This window comes from Aplidium turbinatum, chromosome 10, assembly GCF_918807975.1.
Source record: "Aplidium turbinatum chromosome 10, kaAplTurb1.1, whole genome shotgun sequence".
Taxonomy (NCBI): domain Eukaryota; kingdom Metazoa; phylum Chordata; class Ascidiacea; order Aplousobranchia; family Polyclinidae; genus Aplidium; species Aplidium turbinatum.
The window spans coordinates 11,649,338-11,674,792 of NC_137481.1; the positions used below are offsets into that span (position 1 = coordinate 11,649,338).

At 36.2% G+C, this 25,455-nt stretch overlaps 1 protein-coding gene across 1 annotated transcript; it reads left to right on the plus strand.

The window, feature by feature from the left end:
• The first annotated feature begins 5,030 nt into the window (after positions 1 to 5,030).
• On the plus strand, positions 5,031 to 22,606 carry LOC145778959 (transient receptor potential cation channel subfamily A member 1 homolog). Its single transcript, XM_082590545.1, has 23 exons — positions 5,031 to 5,081; positions 5,384 to 5,514; positions 7,038 to 7,173; positions 7,652 to 7,807; positions 8,717 to 8,884; positions 12,173 to 12,371; positions 12,616 to 12,820; positions 13,228 to 13,417; positions 13,784 to 13,891; positions 13,986 to 14,221; positions 14,512 to 14,626; positions 15,148 to 15,361; positions 16,037 to 16,152; positions 16,290 to 16,448; positions 16,654 to 16,836; positions 17,550 to 17,770; positions 18,236 to 18,350; positions 18,631 to 18,765; positions 19,014 to 19,211; positions 19,688 to 19,882; positions 20,301 to 20,369; positions 21,260 to 21,472; positions 21,914 to 22,606. Exons 1-23 carry the CDS (start codon positions 5,031 to 5,033, stop codon positions 22,010 to 22,012), a joined length of 3,612 nt encoding a protein of 1,203 aa, XP_082446671.1. The 3' UTR covers positions 22,013 to 22,606.
• The last annotated feature ends 2,849 nt before the right edge of the window (positions 22,607 to 25,455 follow it).

A 25,455-nucleotide genomic window follows, 5' to 3' on the forward strand; every position in this document is an offset into this window, starting at 1 on the left:
ATAATCGCCGATAACACAATTTGTTCCGCTTTAGGTAATAGCAAAAAAAAGTAGAAAATATTAAAACATCACTTTTTTATTCTGGTTTGAAAGATTTAAAAAAAAATCACAGCTTATTAAAATGTGGAACTTGCAAATATAATAAGTACAACTATTCATTTTACTGCATGTTATTAAATGTGTATTTTGAAGGTGAAGTCATCAGCCCTACAGACTCCATTTAAAAATAGCATAACTTTTTTGTGGCTTGATGATCATAAAGAGCAAGGGCTAAAATAATAGCAAAATAATACATTTCATGAACTGCAAAGCATAAACCTAAAATATTATTTTCAAATTATGAAAACTATACTTAGCTCAAGCCATGCCAAGAGTAGCGCTTGCAAAGACTTGAAACGTTGTAAGCCTTTCAAGTTACATGAAAACGCCAAGAAAAAACATCTCTTCCAATCAAAAACGTTAAGATTTAAAATTAAATCCGCAAAACAACATTTTGTTTTGTATTGAGAAATGCATCTTGTTATTAGCTTATATATCGAACATGTTTTAGACGAAGGCTCAAGCACTAAATATGGCGTCAATTGGAATTATCACGCTCTACCATCTAAGCTCTATTAGATAAAGTGTCGGAAGACGCTTGTTGTTTATGTGTCTTATTGAACAAAATACTTTTTAAATGTAAATTTATCGAACTAGCTTTAGCCAGTCGCGACTTCCATAGCTCTCTTGATATGTACCTGGCTCTAAAAACAAAACAGCAACAAGACCAAGTAAAAGCTAAATCTTTAAATGCTCGGTGTGCGCAAATTAACAACCATCTCAAGGGACAATCTGTTCAGTGGCTTTTTTTGCGAATGGAACAGTTTCTGAAAGCAATATTTTAACAAGTGCAGATGTACTGCAAGAAGATGAAACCTTGTCATGTCAATCCGGATGACGAAGTCTACGTTACTAGTTTAAAAGCTTTTAAACTACGTAAAGTTGCTAAAACAAAGCATCACAGAGGCTTTTGCGCCCGAGAATAAATATTTCTTAATTAAGCACACATAACTTTGAAATTCAAAGCATAATTAAACAAACTACAAGCTAGCCTATTTCACTTAAGTGAGCCCAATAAAGGATTTCAATTAAATTTATTTGAATCGTTAAAACTTACTTCGAGATTACAGAAACCGGTAAACAGCATTGTTTTCAAAATCTTCACGATTTTTGTTGGTGAATCCCCTAGTTTGTGAATATAACTCTTGTACCGGCCATAAAATTTAAGCATTTATAAAATTTAAGGCTACTTCAATCGAGTTTTGCGAAGGTGACCAAAAGGACTCAACCTATTATTTTGATATACATGAAGGAGGCATAGGAATGCCAGACATACAGTCTTACATCTATGCGTTCCAATCTCGATGGATAAGCAAACTGCTCGATGCAGATTATTCTGCTCCTTGGAAAATTGTTTAACAAGCTTTAGTATCCCCAACCATGCTCATGTGTCTAGCAACCAACACCTTTACTTCAATAAACAAAAAAATCAAAAATATTATACCCTTGCAGTCAATCTCTGCTTGCATGAAGTCTCTGCAAATATTATACTGTCACCACAACGCATCACACGCCGAGACTTTGCATCAGCCCTTATGGTTAAATAAGTCAATAAAACTCAATGGGAAATCTCTGTATAATAAAGAATTAGCTGAGGCACTAATTCTCTTTTTTGGCCAATTGCTAGACCATAACGGGCAGTACCAGTCTTATGATGACATATGCTCAGCTTACAACTTGACACCCAGCAACGAAACATTTATTAAATTTATCGAATTCATCTCATCATTACCTCCTTCCTGGGATGGAGACAACAGCAATTTAAATCGCCCAAACTACACCACCAACATTACCACACTCACATCCAACCTAAACACAATATGCGAATCAACAAAAACTGCATATCCCTTTTACCTTGACAAAGTCAAATTAATTCCTACAAAGCCACAAAACAGATGGCAGCACATTGCTGGAATGAATTGGAACCTAACGCGGTGGGAAAACATTTACAAATTTGTACACTACAGCCAGGGCCGGATTTAGCTGATGGGGGGCCCGGGGCACTTTTAGATCGGGGGCCCCCGTGCAAAAAATTTTTTCAAGCCTACGGCGCGAAAAACCACCTCTACATCTACAGTAGCTTCAGTCCAGTACTGCACAGCATTTTGCAGAAACTTTAAAGGCCAAAAGGAAAAAATAACACAAAATCACATTTTTTTCCACATAGGGGGGCCCTTCAAAAGTCGGGGGGCCTAGGGCAACTGCCCCCTCTGCCCCCCCTAAATCCGGCCCTGACTACAGCACGCTACAGAGCAAACTACGAGCATTCCAAACAAAGTTGAATCTCAGAGCAATTGTGACCAATGACGCGTTGTTTGCGTTTGGTCTGAAGGAGAGCAACGTCTGTACATTTTGCAAAATTGCTACGGAGAATACCTTTCATTTGTTTTGTGAATGTCATGTTGTAAAGAATTATTGGGAAGATGTTTTTTCTTGGATATCAGCAAAACTGAGATACCCTGTTATAGCTAATGACCAGTTGATTCTGTTTGGAACAGTGAATTCTAATTTGTTGAATTGTTTACTTTTATGCGCACGATATGTTGTTTATCGATGCAAATATGCCGAAGCTAACCCGACAATTTCCCAGTTTATTCAAACGGTAAAAGAAACTCAGCAATCAGAGCGAATGATTGCCGTAAAGTCTAAGAATTTGAAAAAACACCAATTGAAATGGAACCACATGACATAGATAGTTTGTGAGCTAGAACTTGCATGCATCTTGCTGATGTGCTGATGAGTACAATATCTTTGTGTTTGTTATCTGTGTTGTTATTGTTGTGTAAAAAAAAACAAAAAAAACACGCAGTCCACACATCGCATGCAACTCGTGATGGATTTTTGAACTTTCAAATAATTAGCAAGTAAAATTCACTCCTTTTACTCCACTTCATATAAGATAAAATTCACCTTAAAATTGCTCAAAAAACCTGAAAATGCCCATCGAACTTCACATGACTTTTAATCTCGAGCCTATTGTCACCCCATTTTATTATGTGCAAGCATCCATATTGTTACATCACAATTCATATTGTCTATTCACTTCTTCTGCCGTTATCGCAATGGACAACCTTGGTAGGCAATATGTGGCAGTCAGTTCTTTAAGGGTTACGTTTTTTCCGCGCTTTTTGAGAGTCGGTTACAAGATTTTTGCCCTCCAGGTCCAAGTCGTTCCATTTTTTACAGTGCTTTTTTTTATCTATTTGGTCTTACTATTATTTCTTTTTTTGCAATCATACGTTCTTAATGTGTTCTTACTACCCTTTTATTGCGTCTTTACTGTGTTGTTTTGTTCATTGAACGGCAATGAACTGTTTTATCAGCATCGACAATTCATGAGTACAAAAGAATTGACTCGACGAGAAGAGCTCAGTAAATATAGCAAGGTGAGAGACTTCAGTGAACCGGCCTGATACACCGGCGGTGGGGAGCGGTGCGATTTTGGTGTGGCAATGCACCCGTCGGAGAGGTCTACCAGCTTAGGTCGCGGAGGCCAGACTGTGCAGTCGAGGTGCCTGTGAAAGGAGAGTATGAATCGAAAATTCGTAAACTGTAGGACCCGTACGCAAAATTTAGAATGGCGGAATAGGCCAGGAAGACAACCTTAACTTTCCGCAATGTAAAAAGGCATTGCAACCATTGTGGTCAAAGGAATTCATTTGGCTCTCAAAGCAATTTGAGTTTGACATTCTTGGTTTAAACTGTGGGTGTTTATCTTGTCATGTAAAGGGTGTTCAATTTTAGTTTACTGCAAGTGCAATGGGTTTTTTAACGATAAAGTTATGTTCGTTACATAAACGAAACGATGACGTTCCTAATTTGTGAATACTGTTATTCGAAATGACCAAGTGTTGTGTATAATTGATTTAGGAAAAGCTATGCCATAGAATACTTTAGGTTGAGATAAAAATTGACAGAAAATTTTGTTCTGAAAAACGATTGATGACAAGTTCTATAACAACTTATTGATATGACGCTCCAGTAACGTAACATGTGCTTCATAACGACTCAGTGCTTCACAACAAAAATCCAAACGCTAATTGCTGGCGGCATTGTTGCCATTTAGGTGACCTCCGTACGCTAAAAAAAAGTACATGCATACACTTTGCATACTGTTGTTTTGGTTAAAACCAAAAACGCTATAATATTATATGGTTAGGCAATGACATTCGTGTAACAGCTGTGGCCTGTCATGAAAAGTTGTGCAGATTCGTTTACAAAAAAGTCTATACTGGATACTGTACAATAGGCCTCTCCAGCTTTTATTTAAGCGCCTTTACTGGCACTCCTCTTTATTCAAACATTTTGAAAAGAACTTTTGTCAACAGAAGATAATCATTTGGTCAACGAATTAATATTGAACTATTAAAAATATCTCAGTTGACGTCGATAAAACATTGTTTTGCAGCAATGCGACAGTAACCTAGCTTTCAGTAACCTCTGTTTGCGTTTCATTATCTTCACGTGATTGTGTTTTTCTTCAGCATACATCACTTCTGAGAAAAAAAAATGTATTTTTTGTGCTCTACATTGATAACCACTCTCAGCGAAAGATGGTTCTGAATAGTATTTACAGTATGCCTATTGATATCAAGTTTTGTTCTTTGGATTGGCAACAAACTCAGAAGAATAGTTAAAACTCTTGGTTAATCTGGAAGAAAAGCAAAGAGTAAAAATGTTTTACATGAGTTTCGTTTGAGCATTTTGCTCTTTGTACTTACTGTTCGGATTGGTAACAGATTAACTTACACCAAATTGCTAGAAAAGTTTGCTTTTGTTGGTTGTTAGTGGCAAAGTAGAAACTGAAAATTTCCTTTTAAAGCATTTTTTATAAACAGGTGGTCTGTGCTTTGACGTAGATAAGAGTTTTAACCTTGGGTATAGCATGGATAACAGCCGGAACTAAAATATTCCCTTCTTAACAAGAAAAAATGGCAGAGGAAATGAAGACGCAAAACTCAAGGAGAAACAATTTAACAGCTGTGAGTAGATTATATAAAGACTTTTTTTTATTTTGAGTGGAATTTTAACAACAGTTTTACCCTGCGTAGAGATGAGCGGTGTTTTTAACAACCAGCTTGAGCCGGGAGTCGAACCAGGATTGTATTAGAAAGCGAGCGCATCAGCTCCGTCATCCCACCACGGAGAGTATCAAATATTACGTTTACAATTTCACACTTTTTGAAGTTTTCCCTTTTCTGTGGTCTCTATAAAATAGCTTATACTGTGCTGCTGTCATTGTGCTCCAGCGTAATTTAAAAGTATTCTCGCTACAACATCTCAGGCAATAAGAAAAGGAAGTCTATTGGAAATTCGTCAATGTGTTGAAAGCATACCAATCCACCATAGGAACGAAGTTCTCAATCACAATCTAGGCGACGGTGTAACACTTGCTCCACTTCACGCGGCATGCAGGTAATATAGCAGCTGGCGCAAGGAAGATTTGTTTTTATTTTGCAACGTTACCAAGTTGAAATAACGCTTTGACCTCAGTAGGTGATAAGTAGGACGCTTAGTGCACGAAAAAATGGCACACGAAATAATGGCACAAATGCAAGAGGAAAAAGTGGCACAATGGCATTTCCTTCTTTGCTGGATTTGGAATCAAGGAGATACGTGTGTGTCGCATCCAGGCTTACGCCCAGTGGTTGAATATTTAGATTAGGTAGACGGGAAGGCACGGAAGCCAATCTTCGTATCCACCTTCAGGCATGCCTTAAGGTGTCCTACCAAAAACACAGTTGCATTCTCTTGATCAGTGTTGAACCGGCGCCCTTTCGAGTGCTGTACCTGGGCTCTCACCACTCTTCTATGCAGCCGACGTGTTACTTTGCTATGTTACTTTGATGCAACCTATGTCAGTGGCGCCTACTGCTCTGACAGTCGACGTCATCAATATGATGCCATGGTCAACTTGCGCCGTACACCTCCTCGTTACCCTCCTAAAGTCTAGAATTTACATCAGGCAACTGTCACCGACCGCCCCAAAACCAAAAACCATTGTGAGGAATGCAACTGTCGTTTTTTCCATCTTGTTGGCCACCACCACCATCCTAATTCCATCGGAAAGTGTAGACATTTAGGCAAGGAGAAGCTACAGTCTCTGCCATGCTGGCACAAGATGTTGTAGACCAACCGTAAAAAAAAGGGGAAGAGGATCTACATTGAACAACAACAACGCCTGAAAAACCTTTGTAAAAACTACATTGGGGGGCGCAAGACAATTCTGCAGTTCTTGTCTGGTGCCGATCACAGTATTCGCTTTGGAGATGCTTGGTGTAAATTATGTGAACAGTTGGCCATTCTGGATGGACATGTGAACAGTTATTAAATATATGTTCAGCATCCCATTTTGAAGTAAAATCTACATCGTGAAGTAACGATCATGCTGCTAAAAGCGACACTCAATTTATTGCATCCCATTTTGCATAGCCATGCAATGTTTACATGGCATAAGTTAATAAAAAAGTATTTGAAAACAGTCACAAAACAATGTGTTTGTCATCAAGTTGCGCATTTTTTATTGTAGTTTAGTTTACTTGCTGCTTAATTCTTTTTTAATTATTTGATTGAAGTCTCAAAACAATGAGGTGTCTCCTTGATCTCAAAAGTTAGCTAAGAAGGAATGTCAATGTGCCATTTTTTCCTCTTTTGCATTTGTGACACTTTTTCCTGCGTCATTTTGTCCTGTGCCATTGCTTCCTAAAATCAGGAAGCTGAGGTTAAACATTTAGCTGTGTATTGTTGCCAAACGTTTTAATCGTTTCGATATAAATGATGGTACAACAACCTATTCTTTTCTTCAGTTTTTTGTTGATTTAAGCCAACTAGTTTGGAAATGTAGTATGTATTGTAAAATCAAAACAGAAATAAGCACATAGGTTCATGGCAAAAAGATTGTACATTGCAATTACTTTTCATTTCTTTACTTACTGCAGGTACGGCAACCTGGCCGCTGCAGATTTGTTGTTACAGCATGGAGCTCAAGTTAATGTGGCTGGAATTGAAGGAAAATATCCCATACATTATGCTGCAAAGTTTGTCAAGAAGTCCAAAGGAAAGAAAGACCAAGAGGTTACGTTTGTTTTATCATAATTAAATTAAACCAAAAGTAGACATTGTTTAATTAAAAGCAAAACATTTACATTGCCTTTTTTAAACCTAACTAAAAATAAATAATTTACAGACAACAACACTTTAGCAAACAAAAAACTTCATCCACCAATCTCGGTGACCGGGCCTGTAGGCTCTGTGGTCCTATGCGAAATTGAAAGGATTAAGTTTGTAAAGAAACTTTTTCAGTCTGAGGATAAAAAGTCCCACAATCAATATAAAAGTACTATAGATTTTTTACTTTATGCAGAAGATCCGATACAAGTCTTACAACTTTGTTTGCTTGAGTTACGAAATATTGTGCAAATGGAGCAGGCACAAACGGTGTAAAAAAACTCGAAAAACAACGACTAAATAACAAAAGAATATTTTGATTTCAAATTACATTGAATTTAATAGTTGGAAAATGAAATCTTAATTTAGTCATTCTTATTTTTAGAATAGCAACAGTTCCCTTCTACGTCTCCTAATGGAAAACGGAGCTGACGTTAACGCACGTGATTGTTACTTTGCAACGCCCTTACATTATGCTTCCAAGAAGGGACACATTGAAGTCGCACGTGCTTTGCTCCAATCTGCCGGCATTGTAGCGTGGGTAAGATTCAGTAGCATTACAAAAGTTTTGAAACAGAAGACAAATGTACATAAAAGAGCCTTCATTGGTCATTATTTTGATGTAAATGCATTTAAACGCAATTACAGTAGTCATCGCTTATAGGATCCACAGATATGAAATCTAGTCGCTTCTAGACGGGTTTACGACTCCGGTTAGTGGATCCACTGTCAACGTCTCGTTATACTGTACAAATAGTAAAACGCTTTCAAGAAAATTTAGTAAACTGCTTTCTCCAACTGTTGTAACATCTCTTTTTACCTTGTCGGCTTTGACAAGTCAGCTGTTGTAATGCAATAAGTTTGACTCAGTAACTTTTGTGACTATGCTATACAATTTGCGTTGACTATCCATTGAGACTTGAAGAATTATAAAAGCTTTTTTGTATTTGCGAGAATTCGTGTTTTTTGTGGTTCTTTGTGTTTTTTAAGTTTGTTTGAGTCATATACAGTCCTAAAGTAGATCTGACGCTTATATGATCCATTTCTCTCAGAACGGAGGTGGATCCTAAGCGGCGGCGACTACTATATTAGCAATTTGTGGTTCAGCTATCTAAATTTAACTTGTCAGAGAATGTTTTCCTCTTCTGCCTACTTACTTTCATGGTATAAGAGCGTTTTACAAAACTTACCAGGCTGGGCTAGATAATGTAAAACAGAGAGGGTCTGCCCGCTCATGAAGTTACAATAGGCTAGCTATACCATCTCACCTTTACAAGTAAAACAACAGCGGAAACAGCAGTAGCTATTCATGTAAATGAATTTTGATCACTTTTTAACTGAGAAGTGCTATAGGCTACATGACCTAAGGGGCCAGTGCTTCAACTGTGTTAGTTGCATATATGTGTTTCTGAGCTGTTTGAAGATTCATAGTTTATCTGTTGCTGTACAGGCAGCCGACGATCACCAGTCCACGGCTCTCCATGAAGCAGCCAGACAGGGCCATTCAGATGTTGTTGATCTTCTTCTGTCAGTGAGAAGTGGCGTAGACTCCATAAGCGCAGAAGACGAAAACAGATGCACATCTTTTCACATTGCTTGTCAGAATGGCCAAACAAAAGTATAATATGCTTAAACGTTTTTTTAGTTTTAGATAAAAATTGGCGTCAAAATTTAAACTTGTTGCGAGTTTGTTTCTATACGCCTGCAGTGGCTCCGAGAGGGGGGGGAAGTCGGGCCAGTTTCCCCCCTAGCAAAACATTGTAAAGGAAAAACGAGTAGTTTTTTGTTTTTGTGCTTTTGAAGGGGGCCCATTTTTAGTACTAAAGTAAAAATGTACCAACTAATTAATCAACAAATTCTTAAATGAAGTGCGTATTTCTAAGTATTTCTCAAGCATTGTAAATGTCACTCTCGATGCTTCTCATCAAGAACAAATCATTTTCGTGTTAAGGTAGGCAATGTTGAACAGCTCCAAGACGTAAAATCTGAAGCTGAAATGATTTCTGTATCACTGAACGGTTTCGATTGGATTGATAGTTTCAACTTGAAAACTGGGCTGTTTTAGCTAAGCGGGAACTATTTTTGCTTGACATCTGAACCTTAACTTCAAAATCTGCGTTGGCCAGGCATAGGAAGTTGTATCCAACATAAGTTATCTGAGAAAGTTAAAGGTATCAGTCCAAGCACGATTAAAGAAAGTAAATCCTGTATATTTTTTGTTTATGGATCATCATCAGTCATCATCTCCGCCTGCAGCAGATTGCGCATCAACATGAGTTAATTGCTTCCAAGAGTGGCGATTTTGAGCCAGCTCACCCAGTGTCGCCAAGTTGAGTCCGGTCCATGATTGGATGTTGTCTTGCCATCGTTTTGGTTGTCTGCCACGTTTTTTTTTTCCTTCTACTTTTCCTTCTGTGCAAACTTTGCTGATTCAGAATTGTGATCTTTTAGTGTGGTCGAACAGTTTTAAAATTTTTGATTTTATTATTGCTGCAATTGGATGTAATTTTGTAATAGTTAAAAGATGTTCTGTTTTCGTATGGTCAAGTAGCCTTTTGTTGGTTATGCTTCTCATGATGTTATTTTGGAAGGTAGTGAGTTTTTTCTTTATTTGAGTTTTTTGTTTATGGATGTTGTTGCCTAAATATAGTTGGAATTCATAATGTTGCCTACAGACAGCGTTGTTCAAATGTATTATCATTTTTGGAGTAATTGATTATCTGTAAGCTTGTGGCATCTTTAAAGTTACAGCCCAGTCAGAGGAAAAATTCTGAAAAATCTAAAGAAAGCTGTCCTATCATCTTGCAAAAAAATTGACTTCGAGAGGGTAATCAAGGCGGGGTGCAGTCAAACCCAATGCTTTATATTACCCTTTTGCAATTGAAGCTCTAAAGACATTTCTTAAATGCATCAAGTTGAAACCAACAAGAGCTTGATCGGAAGCTGAGTCAATGCTAAAGTAGCCTACCACAACTAGCAGTTTTAAATTTGTGACTGCTTTGCATTAGCCTATGTGGATTACGGTCCTAAACAAGATTCACTGATGAATTTAATCAAATTAAAGGAAGGTGTAATCTAAGTAAGAGCTGAGAAGAGTAGGCTACTGCTCGCAAGCTAAAGTTGCAGTGGCGATTATAAATTTAAAAGAAAATGATTTTCTTTTCCTGAGGACAGAACGCTTTTATAACTCCACTTAACTAGCTGAATCATTCGAAGGAAATGTATTCTACCGACACCGTAGCCTACATTGCAAAGGGGATTCGATAGTTGTTGGAATTGACAAATGTATCAACAAACTCAAACATATCGTCGATGAGTTTGAAGTTCCATAAAAATTTCATCTTATGTCTGTTGTGCAGTTGCGGGCATGTGGGACAAACTTAAACCATTTGCAGGCTACAACAATGACATTTTTCAAGACATTTTGGATGAGTTGGTACTTTTGACAGAAAGCCGCACAGCAAACTTCAGCTGCAAACCAGAACGAACCACCCCATAATCAATACAAGGAATCGTTGATTGCAACTTTCGAAAGGTTTTTCCAAATAGTTTTGTTATGATTTTTTTTTGTGTTCCGGTAGCTACCTCCAACGGTTGCGCTTTGAGAACGTGGTTTTAGCAATTACTGAAATTTGTAAAGAATTATTTGCGCTCCAGTAGGCCTATGACTCAAAACCGATTGAAAAGCCTAACTATACATGTTGTGCATCAATTCAGACGTCGCAAACTTTCATCATTTGATGCTGTGATCCGCAACTTTGCATTGCAAAAAGTCCAGAAAGGGTTTAATTAAATCAGGGATGTCCAAAGTCCGGCCCGCGGGCCAACTCCGGCCCACGAGACGTTTTTGTATGGACCGCGCCTGTTGTTGTACAATGTGTTATTTTTGGCTTGCAGACACACAAAAATCATATAAATTCAACTTGCAGTTTTCAGAAAAATTATTGTGGCTGTTGGCCCACGAACACTTCTTATAAAATCTGGCTCGCGTGAGAAAAAGTTTGGACACTCCTGAATTAAATGCTTGGTTGAACTATTTTTGTTGCCTGTAAGCATATTGTGTGTTTACAAAGCTTTCTAGACAAAATAGTTTGCCTCAATGGCATTTTTGCTGCAAGTGTAATCCAGTGATTAACTATTGATGATTTTTACATTGAACGAGGTTCTTTTCATACTGAGGAAAGTAAGCTAATTTCAGCTTAACACGAACATGCAACGCAAGATACAAATTAGCTGTTGGCTATATTTGCTAAAAAATATTATGGGGCCCATTTTTCGTATTGTTTCCCGACCAGTGCTGACTTCTCTCGGAGGCCCTGTACGCCTGCAAAGGATTTGTTCTCTCTTTTTGCTGAACATAGCCAACAAAACTTAATTAGTGCATTACCCTGTGTGTAGGGTAATCTGCGCTTCCCTACAGAGAGATTTACCCGAAGTGGTCTTTACATTGGTGCAATGCTTTTTTTCGTAAACAAACCATACACAGAAATGGTGCGAAAATTTAATGTTTTTTTTTAGCCGCGTGACTTCATTAGCGAGAGTATCCTCCGACACTGGAAAGAAATGTGTTCCATGTTTATGAGAGCACATGGCTACGTTGCTAAGACATTAGATGCTTGAAAGTGGTCACGAAGATCTTGTGACCCCTTTCTTGCCTTTCAGTCCGTTTAAATCAAATCTTTAACCCTCCAAACATAAGCTTAGATAGGGCAAAACGTCACTATACGTTTCTTCTAAGCGGACATATAAAACTTTCTCATTGTCAGCATTTGTATCACATAAAACTATAGCAGTACAGAACAAGCCTATGTGTTTAAAAAATCTTATAACAGTTATAGTTACTTGTATGCCTTATGAATCTGTGTGTGACTTTGGTTCTGTCAATTGTGTAAACCATTTTTTTCAGGTAGCTGAAGCTATTTTAAATGCATATGGTAATGACTATTCCGGTGGCGCGCTGATGGCTATGCAAAAGTGCGACACAAAAGGAAACACGGCGCTACATGCAGCCGTGGAGAGTGGCTACTGTCACACTGTCATGTTCCTTCTAAACAGATGGGATGAGGAAATAGCCGCTTCAAAAAAAAGATTTGGTCATACTTTCAGTGAGAACATTCCTTTTAGTCAAGACATATCTTTGAAAGGATTATGTAAACTTAACTGTTTTCTTTTAAGAAGAACATTGAAGTTACTTTACACAGACATTTAGCTTTTAAAAAAGAGGTAAAGTTATTTTGCCGACGTTTAATGTGAAACATTTTTGACATTTCATTTGCAACATTCGCTCAATCTGTGCGTTCTGATCGCTATTAAATAAAGTTTCATACATTTTTTAAATTTACATTGCAGATGGCAATACAAGATATGTGGATTTCAAACGAGCTGATGGGTACACAGCCCTTCACTTGGCGGCTGATTGCGGAAATACCGAAATGTTGCAAATTGTTTTGTCAAAACAGCCAGCCATCAACCCCGTTTGCAAGAACAAAGAAACACCTCTGTTTCTTGCTATTGAAAAGAATCATGTGGATAACGCTAGCATTTTGTTGAGCAAGTATGATGGTTTTTCGATTACAAATCTTCATGTGGATAGGCTACATAAAAAACATCACTCTTCCCAAACAAAAAACACAAAAGATCCTTCAAAGTTTGATTCTTCTTCTTTTTTTGCATTGCCTATGAACCAGACATCAAAGGTTTCAGATGCATAACTAGACCAAGTTTGTTTGGTTTTTCAAGATTAACTTGGCATTTCAGTTGCAACAGAATCAAAGCATGAAAAAAATCATTTTAGCTTGTCATTTGTTGACAATATAATCTAGTTCTTTTCCTAAAATTAGCTCAGTAGTCTAGCTTAGTTCATTTGAATGGAAAATTTGTAGCCGAAGACAAGAGCAATCTTTCCTACACATCAAAACAGAGCAGTTTTATCAAACTAAAATTTGTTTCGCTTTTCACAAGGGGCTGTGACACCGAGCAAACTAGTTGCATCAATCAACTGACACCGTTTTTAGTTGGTTGCAAGTTAAACCATGGTGGTGTTGTCAAACTACTTCTTGATCATGGTGTTGATGTTGCTGCTGTTGACGACGATTTTCGAAATTGTTTGATTTTATCCGTGGAAAACGGTAGTAGTGACGAATTGCTGCAGGTAGTTTATTTGAATGTTTAGATAAATAAAGTGAGTTAGAATAGTTGCAAAGTGTAACCTGGAGTTTTAAAGTGTAACCTGGCTGGAAAATATTTGACACAAGAATTAATTAGAGCTGGCCATATAATTTGTTGACCGGCTTGGCTTGTTAGAAACGAGTTAATTTCACATTTTTGTAACTTATAATTTGTGTTTGCTATGTTTTGAGAGTGCGTAATTTATTGTAAACTTTTCTCTTGAAGACATTGAGAACCTATGGTACTACTTTATATTGCAACCAATAAAATCAGTGAATAAGCAAAACACTTTTTAGAAATCAATATAAAACGCAGGACCAGTTGACCATTTAATTGTTTTTTCTTATAGACTTTGCTTGACGTGCCGTCCTGTAAAGAATTACTCCAAGAAGGCGACCGATACGGCAACACTGCAATGCACGAAGCGGCAGCTTGTGGACGTTTGTCTGCTCTCAAGGTCAGATAGTGGTTTGCTACGTTATCAGGTAAACTAGAATAAGACGTCTGTTAAATGAGGAGACTACGCTGATTTAAAAATTTATTTTTTGCAGATACTTGAAGAAGCTGGAGTGCCCCTGAATATTCGTAATGATTTTGATGAGACGCCTCTGCATCTTGCAGCAGCAAACAGCAAACCTGAAGTTGTTAATTTCATCGTTAATCGAGAACAGTCAAGACTAAATGACCAAGACGAGAATTACAAGTCCCCAATCCACGTAGCAGCGTTTGGAGGAGATGAAAGCACACTTGAAGAATTTCTCAAACTAGGAGCAAAAAGTGATGTCGAGTAAACACTTTTTGGGATTTGTAGCAAAGATGACTTTTAATTGGCTTTTAAGAAAGCTATTCAGTAATAGATTTTTGTTTTTTTATTGTCAAGAGTAGAAACGTTTGGACGTTTCTACCTATCGTGTTATATCGTATCTTTTCTACATTTTTGCGTGTAACAGCAAGTGCTTTTGCCTTCTTGGTTGTTTTGGGTAGATAGTGTGAATGTAAGAATGGCGTTTTACATATAACTAAATCCATACAGTCTAACTTGTACAAAGTATATCGGCTGATATTTGTTTGTCACAGAGATGGAAAATCATGGACTCCTTTGCACATGTGCGCCTCGCGTGGTTGGTTTAACTGCGCAAGAATGTTGCTCGAAGATAACCCTTCTCTTGCCCAAAAGAAAACTCGTATGCAAGTAATGCATCATTAAAATATTTTTAATTAAGCACGGCAGTTGATGTAGTAGTACTATGCTACCATATGCCATGGTTACTCAGTAGTAAATATAACGTAAGTCAAGGACCGCATTGGCAAGCAGTAGCCCATGTGCTGCGTTTTGACAAGATAATGTGATTTATTTTTGTGATAGTGATGACAAAACTACTCGTTATTAAGTAAAAAGTCCAAGCTATTGCCTTCAAATTGTGCTAATTTGTAAATTAACGTGAAAGTTTAATGTTTGACATACTCTACAGCAGAGGACTCAAACTCAAATTGCTCTGAGGGCCAAATAAATGCTTGTGAATTAACTGGAGGGGAGCACTACCACTTTGCATTGCGGAAAGTTAAGGCTGTCTTCATGGCTCATTCCGCCATTTTAAATTTTGCGTGCAGTTTATACAAAGTTTTCGATTAAGTTCGAGTTTATCGACCTTTGTTCTACAGTATAACAACTTCAAGTATCGATCTCTAATTGGAATTACCCTTTCTATAAAGGAAACCGCACTACACCTGGCTTGTGGTGTTGGTGCTGAGACCATGGTCGACCTACTGCTTCAATACAATTCTGACGTCACCGCACGCTTGCACGATGGAAGAAACGCTTTGGAAATAGCGATTGACAATAACCATGAAAACTGTGCAATCGAATTTTTGAAAAACGAGAATTGGAAAAACTCTTTAAAAAACGTTTCGATTTCGAACAACACAGGTGAGATGTACAAGACAATAATAATAATTCATTTTACACCAGTTGGGGACAACATAGCATCAATAAAAAGTCTTCATAAGTGGCGATTTTTGGCCAATTGACACAGTTCTTCCGGACTGTGCTTTGTACATATCAATAATTTGGGCATTTTGTTGATAAACATTACTACCAAGAGTAAGTACAACCTAGCAAGCAAAACTGGTTATTTCAATATTGATTTGACGCCTACATATGTTAAATCACTGTAAAAAGACCAGTTTAGCTAGTTGTGAAAAGGCTATTGCATGAGTAAAAGAGTATCATCAAAGTAAAAGCAAAACTATATAGGCTATTGAAGCTATTTTTGTGGAAGCATCTTTAATTTTGAATCCAGTTTCAGAAAACTTCGGCCTGAGCGTGATTTCGTGACATATGTAACCCAGACAGCTAATCAACCGTTACTTACATTTTTCAAACCTTCTTTTGCATTCTTTAAATTTTTTAATTTTTAACGTCTAAAGGCGTTGATTCAATATAAATAAAGAATGATTTGCTTTCTGTAAACATGAGAGTATGTTCACGTCATGATCTGATAGATGACGCCAAACTGCAACCTACTTACCGAAGAACAAAATCAAGCCAGCTTGTTAGTCTGAAATAGTTTTTAGTTTTATCAACTGTTCTCATTTCAAATAGGTGCGATTTTAACACCTTTACGGAAGATGATAAAGACCATGCCAAAGGTTGCTGAGCTTGTGCTGACAAAATGCTTAACAACGAGTAACTGCAAGACCAATTCAAAAGATTTTGAGGTATTGAGCTTTAGTGTTCAACATTCATTTCAAAGGTATTCGGCCAACAACCCGCAATTCAGTGTAAAAAATAAAATGAAAAAAAATGTGTCAACTTGAACAAAAATTAGAATACTTACATTCACATTGTGGTTCAGGTCACATTTAATTATGAATTGCTTGAAGATATGTACGAAGTGGCATTGTGGAGTGGAGGAGAAGAAATAGTTAATGAACAAAAAGAGAATAGGCCCACTGTGAAAATGGAAGCGAAATCAAACAACAGATCTTCATCTTACCAAACTGATTTATCTTGGGTACGGGTTGTCTAACATTCAAAGTCATATTATGTAAACAAGATGTTGTGAAAATATTGATTTTATTTTTCAATGATTTTTGATACAAATAGTTTATGTAAGAAATAAATAGCTAAACGTCCAGTCTATTTCAGTTTTATTGTTCCCCTTAATTAATTTTTAGATTTTTATTCAGCCCTTTTTTCTTATAAATCTTTTTTTACAGGATAATGAAGCTTATCTAAAAGAATCTGATTTGAACATGGCTCTGCATGATACCAAACAAAACCCAGTGAAACGCTCAAGCAAACAAGATTTGTTGAAGAAAGAGAATGATTACGGAAAACATGCAAAACCTTACGACAAGAAGTCGTCAGTACTTTATCATAATCATCCATTGAAACTGATGGTAAGTGTGTAATTCAAAAGGATATAACTTACCATAGTCAACTTCAGTTGGTTTGTCGGAGTCTGAAAGTCCGAACTCAAGACAGCATTAAAAACATTCTGAAATAATCGCAAAGAAACTAAAAGACCATTCAACGATGGTCTTCCGAGATATTGAACAACTTACAGCAAGGACAGGCCTCCACTTAGCGAGATATAGCCTAGTGGACGAAACAACTTTCGGCCAACAACACTTTAGCAACCAGCGAAAATTTCACTCTGTAAATCTCTGTAACCTCATCTATAACGTCCATGGTTAAAAGCCTGTACAAGCATACAAAAACAATTTATTCAAGATTATTACAGTCATAATAAAAAATTATGTTAAATAATTAACCACAATGTTTCAACAAAATAACATCAAAGATAGAGAGATTAGTCACTGCGAGAAAAAAAAGTTTGATAAATCAAATCACAATGTACAGTAAAACTGCTGAAAAGACTCCAATTGAAAAAAAAGCAAATAATAATAGCACCACAGCAACGGAAGACTACGAACTGACCAAATATCAGGCTTAAAATGCTTTAAAATCAGTGGCTTGTGATGATGGTGTTCAACTGTTCATACTTGGATAAACTTAGGAAAGGAAATTTGAAAAAGTATGAGCAGTTAACAGTTGTAGGCTACCAGTCGGCTTTGCCAAGAAACTAAAAGATGAAATGTTTTTACGCTAGGTTTCAGCAAACAGCGAGACTCTTTTGTGTCACCCTACCGTTGTGAGTCTTTTAAACTACAAATGGAACAAGTATGGACGTGTGCTATTTTTGCTAAACTGTCTCTGCTACTGGATTTACATGGGATTTTTAAACTACTACATGTTAAGCAATCCACCTCGTTTTGCGATCAACGAAACTGAAACTCGTCAAGACATAAACAAAGGAACCCGCTGCGCAAGGTAACCATACCGTTGTCAAGGCGTAGGTATGTGTATCGGTGGCGATCCGGGAGAAGGCGATTGGGCCGATCTATTCTAGTCTATTTTCTGGATTGTATTATCATATTATTTGTTATTTTAATTTCAACAGGCTTGTAGCTAATAATATTGTTCGGAGCCAACTTTTTCTGCATTGTTTTTGTTCATAAATTGGCCACTGATGTACCAGCTTCATGTCAAAATATACAAACTGTCAGATAGCTGGAGTCATCATGTTTTCGAGATCACTAGTCCACTGTTAAAACCTTGGAAAGTCAGTTTAGCTTTGATTAAAGACATCAAACGCCTACTAAAAGTGTTACCTTGAATTAAATGACCTGCAAAATTGATAGAATCTCATTGCAAGCTTTGACATAACCTATAGCCAGTGAACAAATCATATAGGTACAATTGTTAAAACAGTTAAATATTACAATGCTTCAACAGGGTCATAAACGAAGCCAAGGATGTATGGGGTGAACATTGTGAGCGAAGAAGTGCGCTACAATATGTTACCATTGTGTTGATTATATCCTTTTCTGCCCTGCAGCTATTGAAAGAAGTTAGTTGATTATTTTGTATGAAATAAATTTTTCAAAGTTGTTTTCTTTCATTATTCTTCACTACAGTATTTTTGTGACAGTATAAAGCAAATTTTGTCAGTCAGGACTTTAAACTTTTATAAATTGTACAAAGAAGTAGCCTATCGTACTGCAAACAAACTATCGTCACTTACACCATCGGCATTATTTAAATTAATTTTTGATCAAACATACCACTTAACCAAAGTTTGAGGCATACCAATACCATATGAGTAACTTATTACAACGTCATTCTTTCAGGTCGGACAAATGGTTCATCAACGTTGGTCCTACTTTACGGACATCTCAAATTACATTGAGCTTGTTCTGTACTCTCTCTCTATCCTTGTCTTTGTGGATGTTGATCCTTTCGCTGAAGACACAGGCCTCAGAACGGTATGACATGTGACTATTGACAATAAACTATAAAATGAAATCCGAAAAATAAAATCTATATTTATTTTTATAAATTTTTTTGAACAGTCGTTTACAAGTTTTTGTAACTTTAAGACTATAGTTTGATCTTTTGAATGCATTTCACGTTATATTTCAATTGTGAGGGGAAATAAATTATTTTCTGAACATTGCCTAGATTGCTTGACTTTCTATAAGGTACCACATGATCTTCTTGCTTTGGTAAACAGCGTTGGCAATGGGAATGTGGTGCATTTGTTATCCTGCTGTCATGGATGAATTTGCTTCTTTATCTTCGACGAACTCCACTTGGAATTTATGTGTTTATGATCACAAGCGTCGCCAAGTCATTTTTAATGTTTGGTATTATTGTTTTGTTCTTTTTACTGGGATTTTCCTTCAGTTTTTACATTCTTTTACAGAATCAGGTTAGTGATACGAATGGTGTTTTATGATTTTTAACCGTCAATTTTCTAGACACATCCAACAGATTTAAAATGTCAGTGAGGTTATTCGTGTTCGTAATAAATAATAATTAGATAAGCTGTAACCTACTTTGGTTGAAGATTCTTGAATTTCTACCATTTGTAAAAAAAAAGTTAGTTGACACCAAATAGCAGTAAAGACAAATTACAGGTGATTGAGAGCAGCATAATGAATAAATCTTGATTTGATTGTAATAAAGTTTGCTTGCTCCCTGGAGGTTGACAGCCTGCTCAGCCGAGATTAATTTAAACACCATTTTTTAATGACAGTGTATAGTTATGGTTTGATTTTACTGACTGTCCTTGACGTTTGATACCCTTAATTGTTCAAGCGCCATTTGTCTTCTGCTCGTTTTTGTGCAAAACAGAAAAACAAAATGGTGTTGTTATATATGAGGTAAAACAATGTGTTTTTACAGTATCAGTTTTACACATCTTTGACGTCATGTGTTAAAACCCTAGTGATGATGATTGGAGAGCTTGAATATTCAAGCATCTTCCTCAGTCACTTCACCAGCACTGATTATCAAGATCTTGTATTCTACGAAACATCTTCTTACGCAATTTTTGTCATATTTATTGTTGTAATGGGTCTTCTGGTCTCCAATCTTTTGGTGAGTTTTTTTGTTAGGGTTGTTTGTTGGTGGGTTATGTAGCCCACAGATTTCAGTTTTTTGCGACAATCCATAACAAAAAGTATTGTTGTCAAAATAGCAACAATTTTATAATCTCGTCAAAGAGTTTAAACATTTGAATCACAATTTCCATGATTTGATAGCCTTGATCCGCCATGAACTCTAACATATCTTGCTCGCTCTTTTTATATCTTTTAGAGTACAGCTATACAGGCCTTCTGTATTTAAATTTTTGTTGGAATTCATATGATCGCTTTTTAAATTATACGAGTTAACTTTAAAACACGAATTTAATGTGGCAAAGATTATTTATTTGTTAACAGCTCACAACTTTTTTTATTGCATATTCGCTCATGGTTCGCTATTTCTTTCTAAACAACAGCTTTTGATAAATTAGGTTGGCATTGCCGTAGATGATATTGCTGCTGTGCAAAAGCAAGCGACGATGAAGCGCCTTGCCATACAGGTGAGAAAGGGTGGTTTAGAAGTGAAAAAAACTGTGCTGCCAACAGGGAAATTAAGAGGGTAACGAGAAGAGCAACTTACGCTATTTTGCCTTTGAGAGTGGGTTGCGTTAAAGCAAAACGCTACTTTTAATCAAGTAGCTCAAAAATAAACATAGCCTACGCCTTCTAGTTAAACCTAGCCCCAAACTTGCAAAACCAGTAGGCTATAAATTAATCCAATGTGATCTCTTAACTCATCAATCAGGTCTAAGTCTGGATAGGAAAAAAGAACATCAACACAACGGTGTTGGCAAATTTAAGCTACTCAGCCCTAGAGAAATTGTGTGAAAATACAACTACATTTTAATTATTATTGCACTGAATACTTGACTTATCCAGTATTGCTAGGGTTAAATAAATTGATAGTTTTACGCAACAGCAGCTGACTTGGTAAATTTATATATTTCCAGGTTATAGCTGTATTGGTTTGAGCAATCTAGATTCCAAACACTATTGCATTGATGAATTAAAGTACTGGGCTTTTGTAATTTTTGGCATAGATTTAACAAATAGGCATTGCTGTGATGCTGTATGCTTCTGAGCTGGCCAAAAATAACATTTTTGCTGAAAAAATAACATTTGGCAACCTCTTTAGTTAACGCGCCCTAAATAGAGAGTTCAAATGTGAATAAAAATTGTAATAAATTCATAACGATACATTATTATATTGACTTAGCTGTCACTTTTCTCAAACTAAAGTGCAATATATTGGTCAAATAGGTAATTTCGTCCAAAACTTAACTACTACAGTGACTAGTGTCAGGCAAGCATGTAGATTGTAGACCTATAATGATAAATATATTTGTTTTACCAAATCTTGTCATTTCATAAATTTATGAAACAATGACAGGTTGACGGTGTACTTGATGCTGAATACGCTTTTCCCGCCTTTATTCGTCGTCGCATGGTGACGCTAAAGCAAACAGTGAAGCCAAATAAACGATCAAAGTTAAACTTTTTGGCCACATGGATTTTGTCGCAAGAAAAACTAGATTTTGAAAACGTGATTGCACAAGAAAAACAACTGTCTCAACGTCACCATATGCTTACTCCACATTCACGGGTAAATATTAGGGAATCATATATCATATTAGTGCAAGGAATAGGCTATACCAAGGTAAGTTTTTTATATCCAAGTATGCCTACATCCCAAGAGTTAATAAACCTGCCGGAAAACCAATGCAAAAAATACTAACCACTGTTAAGACCTATTTCTCATGAAATTGTTGTTATTTACTTTATTAGCTTTCAGCAAAAGTTTTTGTTCATGATTAGACTATGCCTCAGTGTTAGTTTGTTGTTGTAATCTATGTTTGCCTTACCTGGTGCCAAATTGTTAGTTACATATAAAGCCAATTTCTTGTAGTTTGTTTGTTTCATGTGGCCATCGCCGGCGATCTTAAAAATATGATTTTAGTTTTTAAGACAATAAAATTTACTCAAAATTTCAAAACTTGCCAATGTCGCCCTATACACCTACAGTGAAGGCAAAATTTCTTTCCAGATCAAACAAGCTGAAAAGCGCAACGAAAAGATCTCACTACAAAACGCACGTAGCCCCAACTTCTCGTCTTCAATTTGCACAGCCACAACAGCTTTCTAGTGATGTTGAGTTAATGAAGACCCACCCAAGAGTCCCGGGGTGACCACAACGCTGATGTACGAAACGTATTGACATAATTCTACCTATCCGGTATAGGTTACTGCTTAGTTTGGATGTAAATCCGCCCAGCTCAGCAATGACAAGACGTTTTGACGAAATTTAGAAAATGTATATAATGTTTTAAGCCTATTAGTAGGCTATTACGTTTAACAAGAAATAAAATCTTTGTCGCTGTAGTAGGCATATCGCTTTTTTTCTCGTTTATTATTACAATACAAAACATTTTTTAAATTCTGTTTATGGTTCTATTCTATGGAAAAATACTGAAAAGGAATCCTGAGTTTTAAAAGTCAAGTAACTAGCATGTTTGCGTTGCGATTAAGTAACAACATTGATGAGAATTCTTCACGAAAAAGTTAGCTCGAAAAGTTTAGGATTGCACTGGAATTCAATAATTATAGCCTGTTAGGCCTATAGTCTACAGTGGTTTTATAATGGAGATCCTTGTTTACGATATTTCATGCATCAATTCCAGGGATTTCAAACGTTTGCATGTGTTATTATATTCTCATATATTTATAATACAATTCTGAAATGGTCTGTTATTTTGTGGATTTTATAGCTTTTAAGAACAGAAAATACAAAGAGCAAAAGAAAAATCAAAGAGTCCGCACAAGCGCAAGAAAATTACCAACATCTTCAGATAAAAAATATTTAACTTAAATACCTTGCTCTCAGTAAGAAGCCAGCTATTAGCGTTTGTCTCCATGTTCTTCACCATCAAAATTAAAAACCGTCCGCCCCATTTGTGCAGTGGTTAAGCGTAGGCCTACTTTGTACACTAAGAAACTATAAACTTTAACGGTGCTGGTTCAGATTAGGAGTGTGCGCTTGAGCAACGCATTTCAAGACTGTTCTCCACTCAGCAGCACCAAGTGGGTAAATTAATCAGTTAATCAATAATTGAACTTAGTTACAATCAATACTTGAACAAGAAGAAACTTCACTCTGTCAATCTCGGTAATTGGCCCTGCGTCAGGGGTTGGTTCTGCAAGTAGGCTATGTGAAACTGCCAGAAATAACTTATCAGAGGCTTTAGCAGTCTGAGGATAAAGATTTAAACCAACAAAACAGTTTAAACCCGACAATATTGAATTCTAATAAAGATAGACAACTTTGAAATCTTAGCAAAGCAACAAATCCTTCTATTTTTTTTTTTTTTTGCATTTTTGCTTCGACTAAACTTTGTTGCCTTTCCAGTTTATCTTTTTATATAAATCACCTACTGGCTTATGCCCGATGTTAAAAACTTCAGAATAAACGGACGGGAAGATAAACAACTAAGTATAATTTACCTTTCAGCTCAAAAGTGTTCACACCACATTACTATCAATCTCCATTTGTAACGTTTCATGATGTTTATTTCAATAAAAAATAATCACACCGCTTAGTGGCAGTAAAGAGTAAATTTCTTCGTTATTCACTTGGCGGTCGCAGAACAACAAGCTTCATCGTCCAATGAGGAAAGATATCCAATATCTTCAGTCTGCCCCAGGCAACAAATTAGTCGCTTGTAACATTGATTCAACGTCTACAGACACCGAAGCAATGTAAAAAACGATTGATTTGCTGTCGGGGGCCCTATCACTTGTCCACCGAGCACATTTGCATCGGGTTTCAAACTAACTTGAATTTTGAAAAGTGAGAATCAGAAGCCAAGACGTGCAGAAAAAAAATATTGACTTTAGATACTTGCACGTTGATCCAACATAGAAACATACGGAAAAACTCAGCATTTGTGAATTTGCAAAAATATTTGTTACCCGAACACACAATTGATAGAGAACAATCGCATCTTATACAAATAATCCAGATAACACAAATTAAACACAAATATAATAACTTACATTATAAATTTTGTACCATTGTTCATTTATGATTCATAGTTTGCACCTCAAAGCGGTTTACTTAAAACTCAGTTGCCCAAAGCTTACTTGGATATAATCCTTATCCAGCAAAACCAGGTAGGCAGCAGCGTTATAGCACTACGCAGCTGTAAAAGCAATTTTGGTACGCTTGGTTAAAATAGAATCACTTCCTATGGACTAATACACTACAAACGATTTGATTCGACATGTACCCGTGCTTTAAAGAAGTAAAAGCAGCATATGCAAAACCAAACAAATTGGTGCTTACATGTTGTAGTTTACAAAGCCTTGATTTTAACTAAATCAGAAAAGAAGTCACAAAATGTCACTGTTAAAAGCTGTTGGATTGGTTTTAAAACTTTTTACACAATAGTTTCTTTTGAATTCACTAATAATGCATGGTTTGGTGTATGACGTAAAAGGAATATGTCGGGCCAAAACTGAGAATTTAAAAATTGCATTGGAGAATTCGTGGCACAAGCAAGACTTCATTAGTATTTTTTTATTTTATTTTTATTTAAATGTAAGTTTAAGCCATTTCATTCCAAATTAATTGGCTTTGTTTTGGTAGACCTTTTTTACACAATTGTGATTTCCTGATAAAGTGTTTCTGTTTATTCAAAAAAAATAAAATAAAGCTATATTCTTGTAGCAAAAGCTCCAATCACATTCATTAGTTTAATTTGGTCATTTTTTCTATCAATTTACAAAAATTTCATTGCACAAACAAAGCTGTCCGAAATACATAATTACCAAAAAGGCTTGAATTGTTGTATCCTCTGTAACGTACACTTGTAGACTATTTAATAAGATACAGTCAGCAATAAATGACTTGTTCATGTTAGACAGGCGTGGCGTCAAGCTTCTTCACATTAATTTGTCAATATCTCAACACTACGTTTAGTCATAATTGATTTCATAAATCATAGTATAACAAGGCATCAAAACAGCGTCATTAAGTCGATTTATAATCCTAATAGAATGATTTAATGCTTAGATTTTATAAGTTTCTAAAGATTTCATTAAAAATGCCTTGCAGTAAGGTACCACTTTGAGGCAAAATTCTTTACTTTCAAAAAGTAATTGGGTCTCAATTGTTTTTTCAGATTGAGTCACAAACGCTATGTTAATTTTATAACTTTCAGTTAGGCGCTTGATCAGGATAAAATGCAAGAATTAAAGTTTCCAGACATACTTGAACGCCAAAAACCGTTTTTAAATTTTCATCAGGATTCGAACTGTCCATGAACCTCAAAAAACTTTTTGCCTTTGAGCATGCCAGGGATTTTTGAAAATCTTTATACTCTATAGTACAGTCTATTCATTGTGTTGCAGCAGCTTTGTAATACAACAACATTTTTTAAACCTGATATGTGACCAGGTATGTCACTTCTTTTTTTAAATAATGTTTTCCTTGTGTTAATTTTTAGTGTATATGCAAAGTTTCGACATGAGTTGGCTATCAACAAATCGATTGTCTCTAAATGTCACCAAAACCAAACATTTATTATTTTC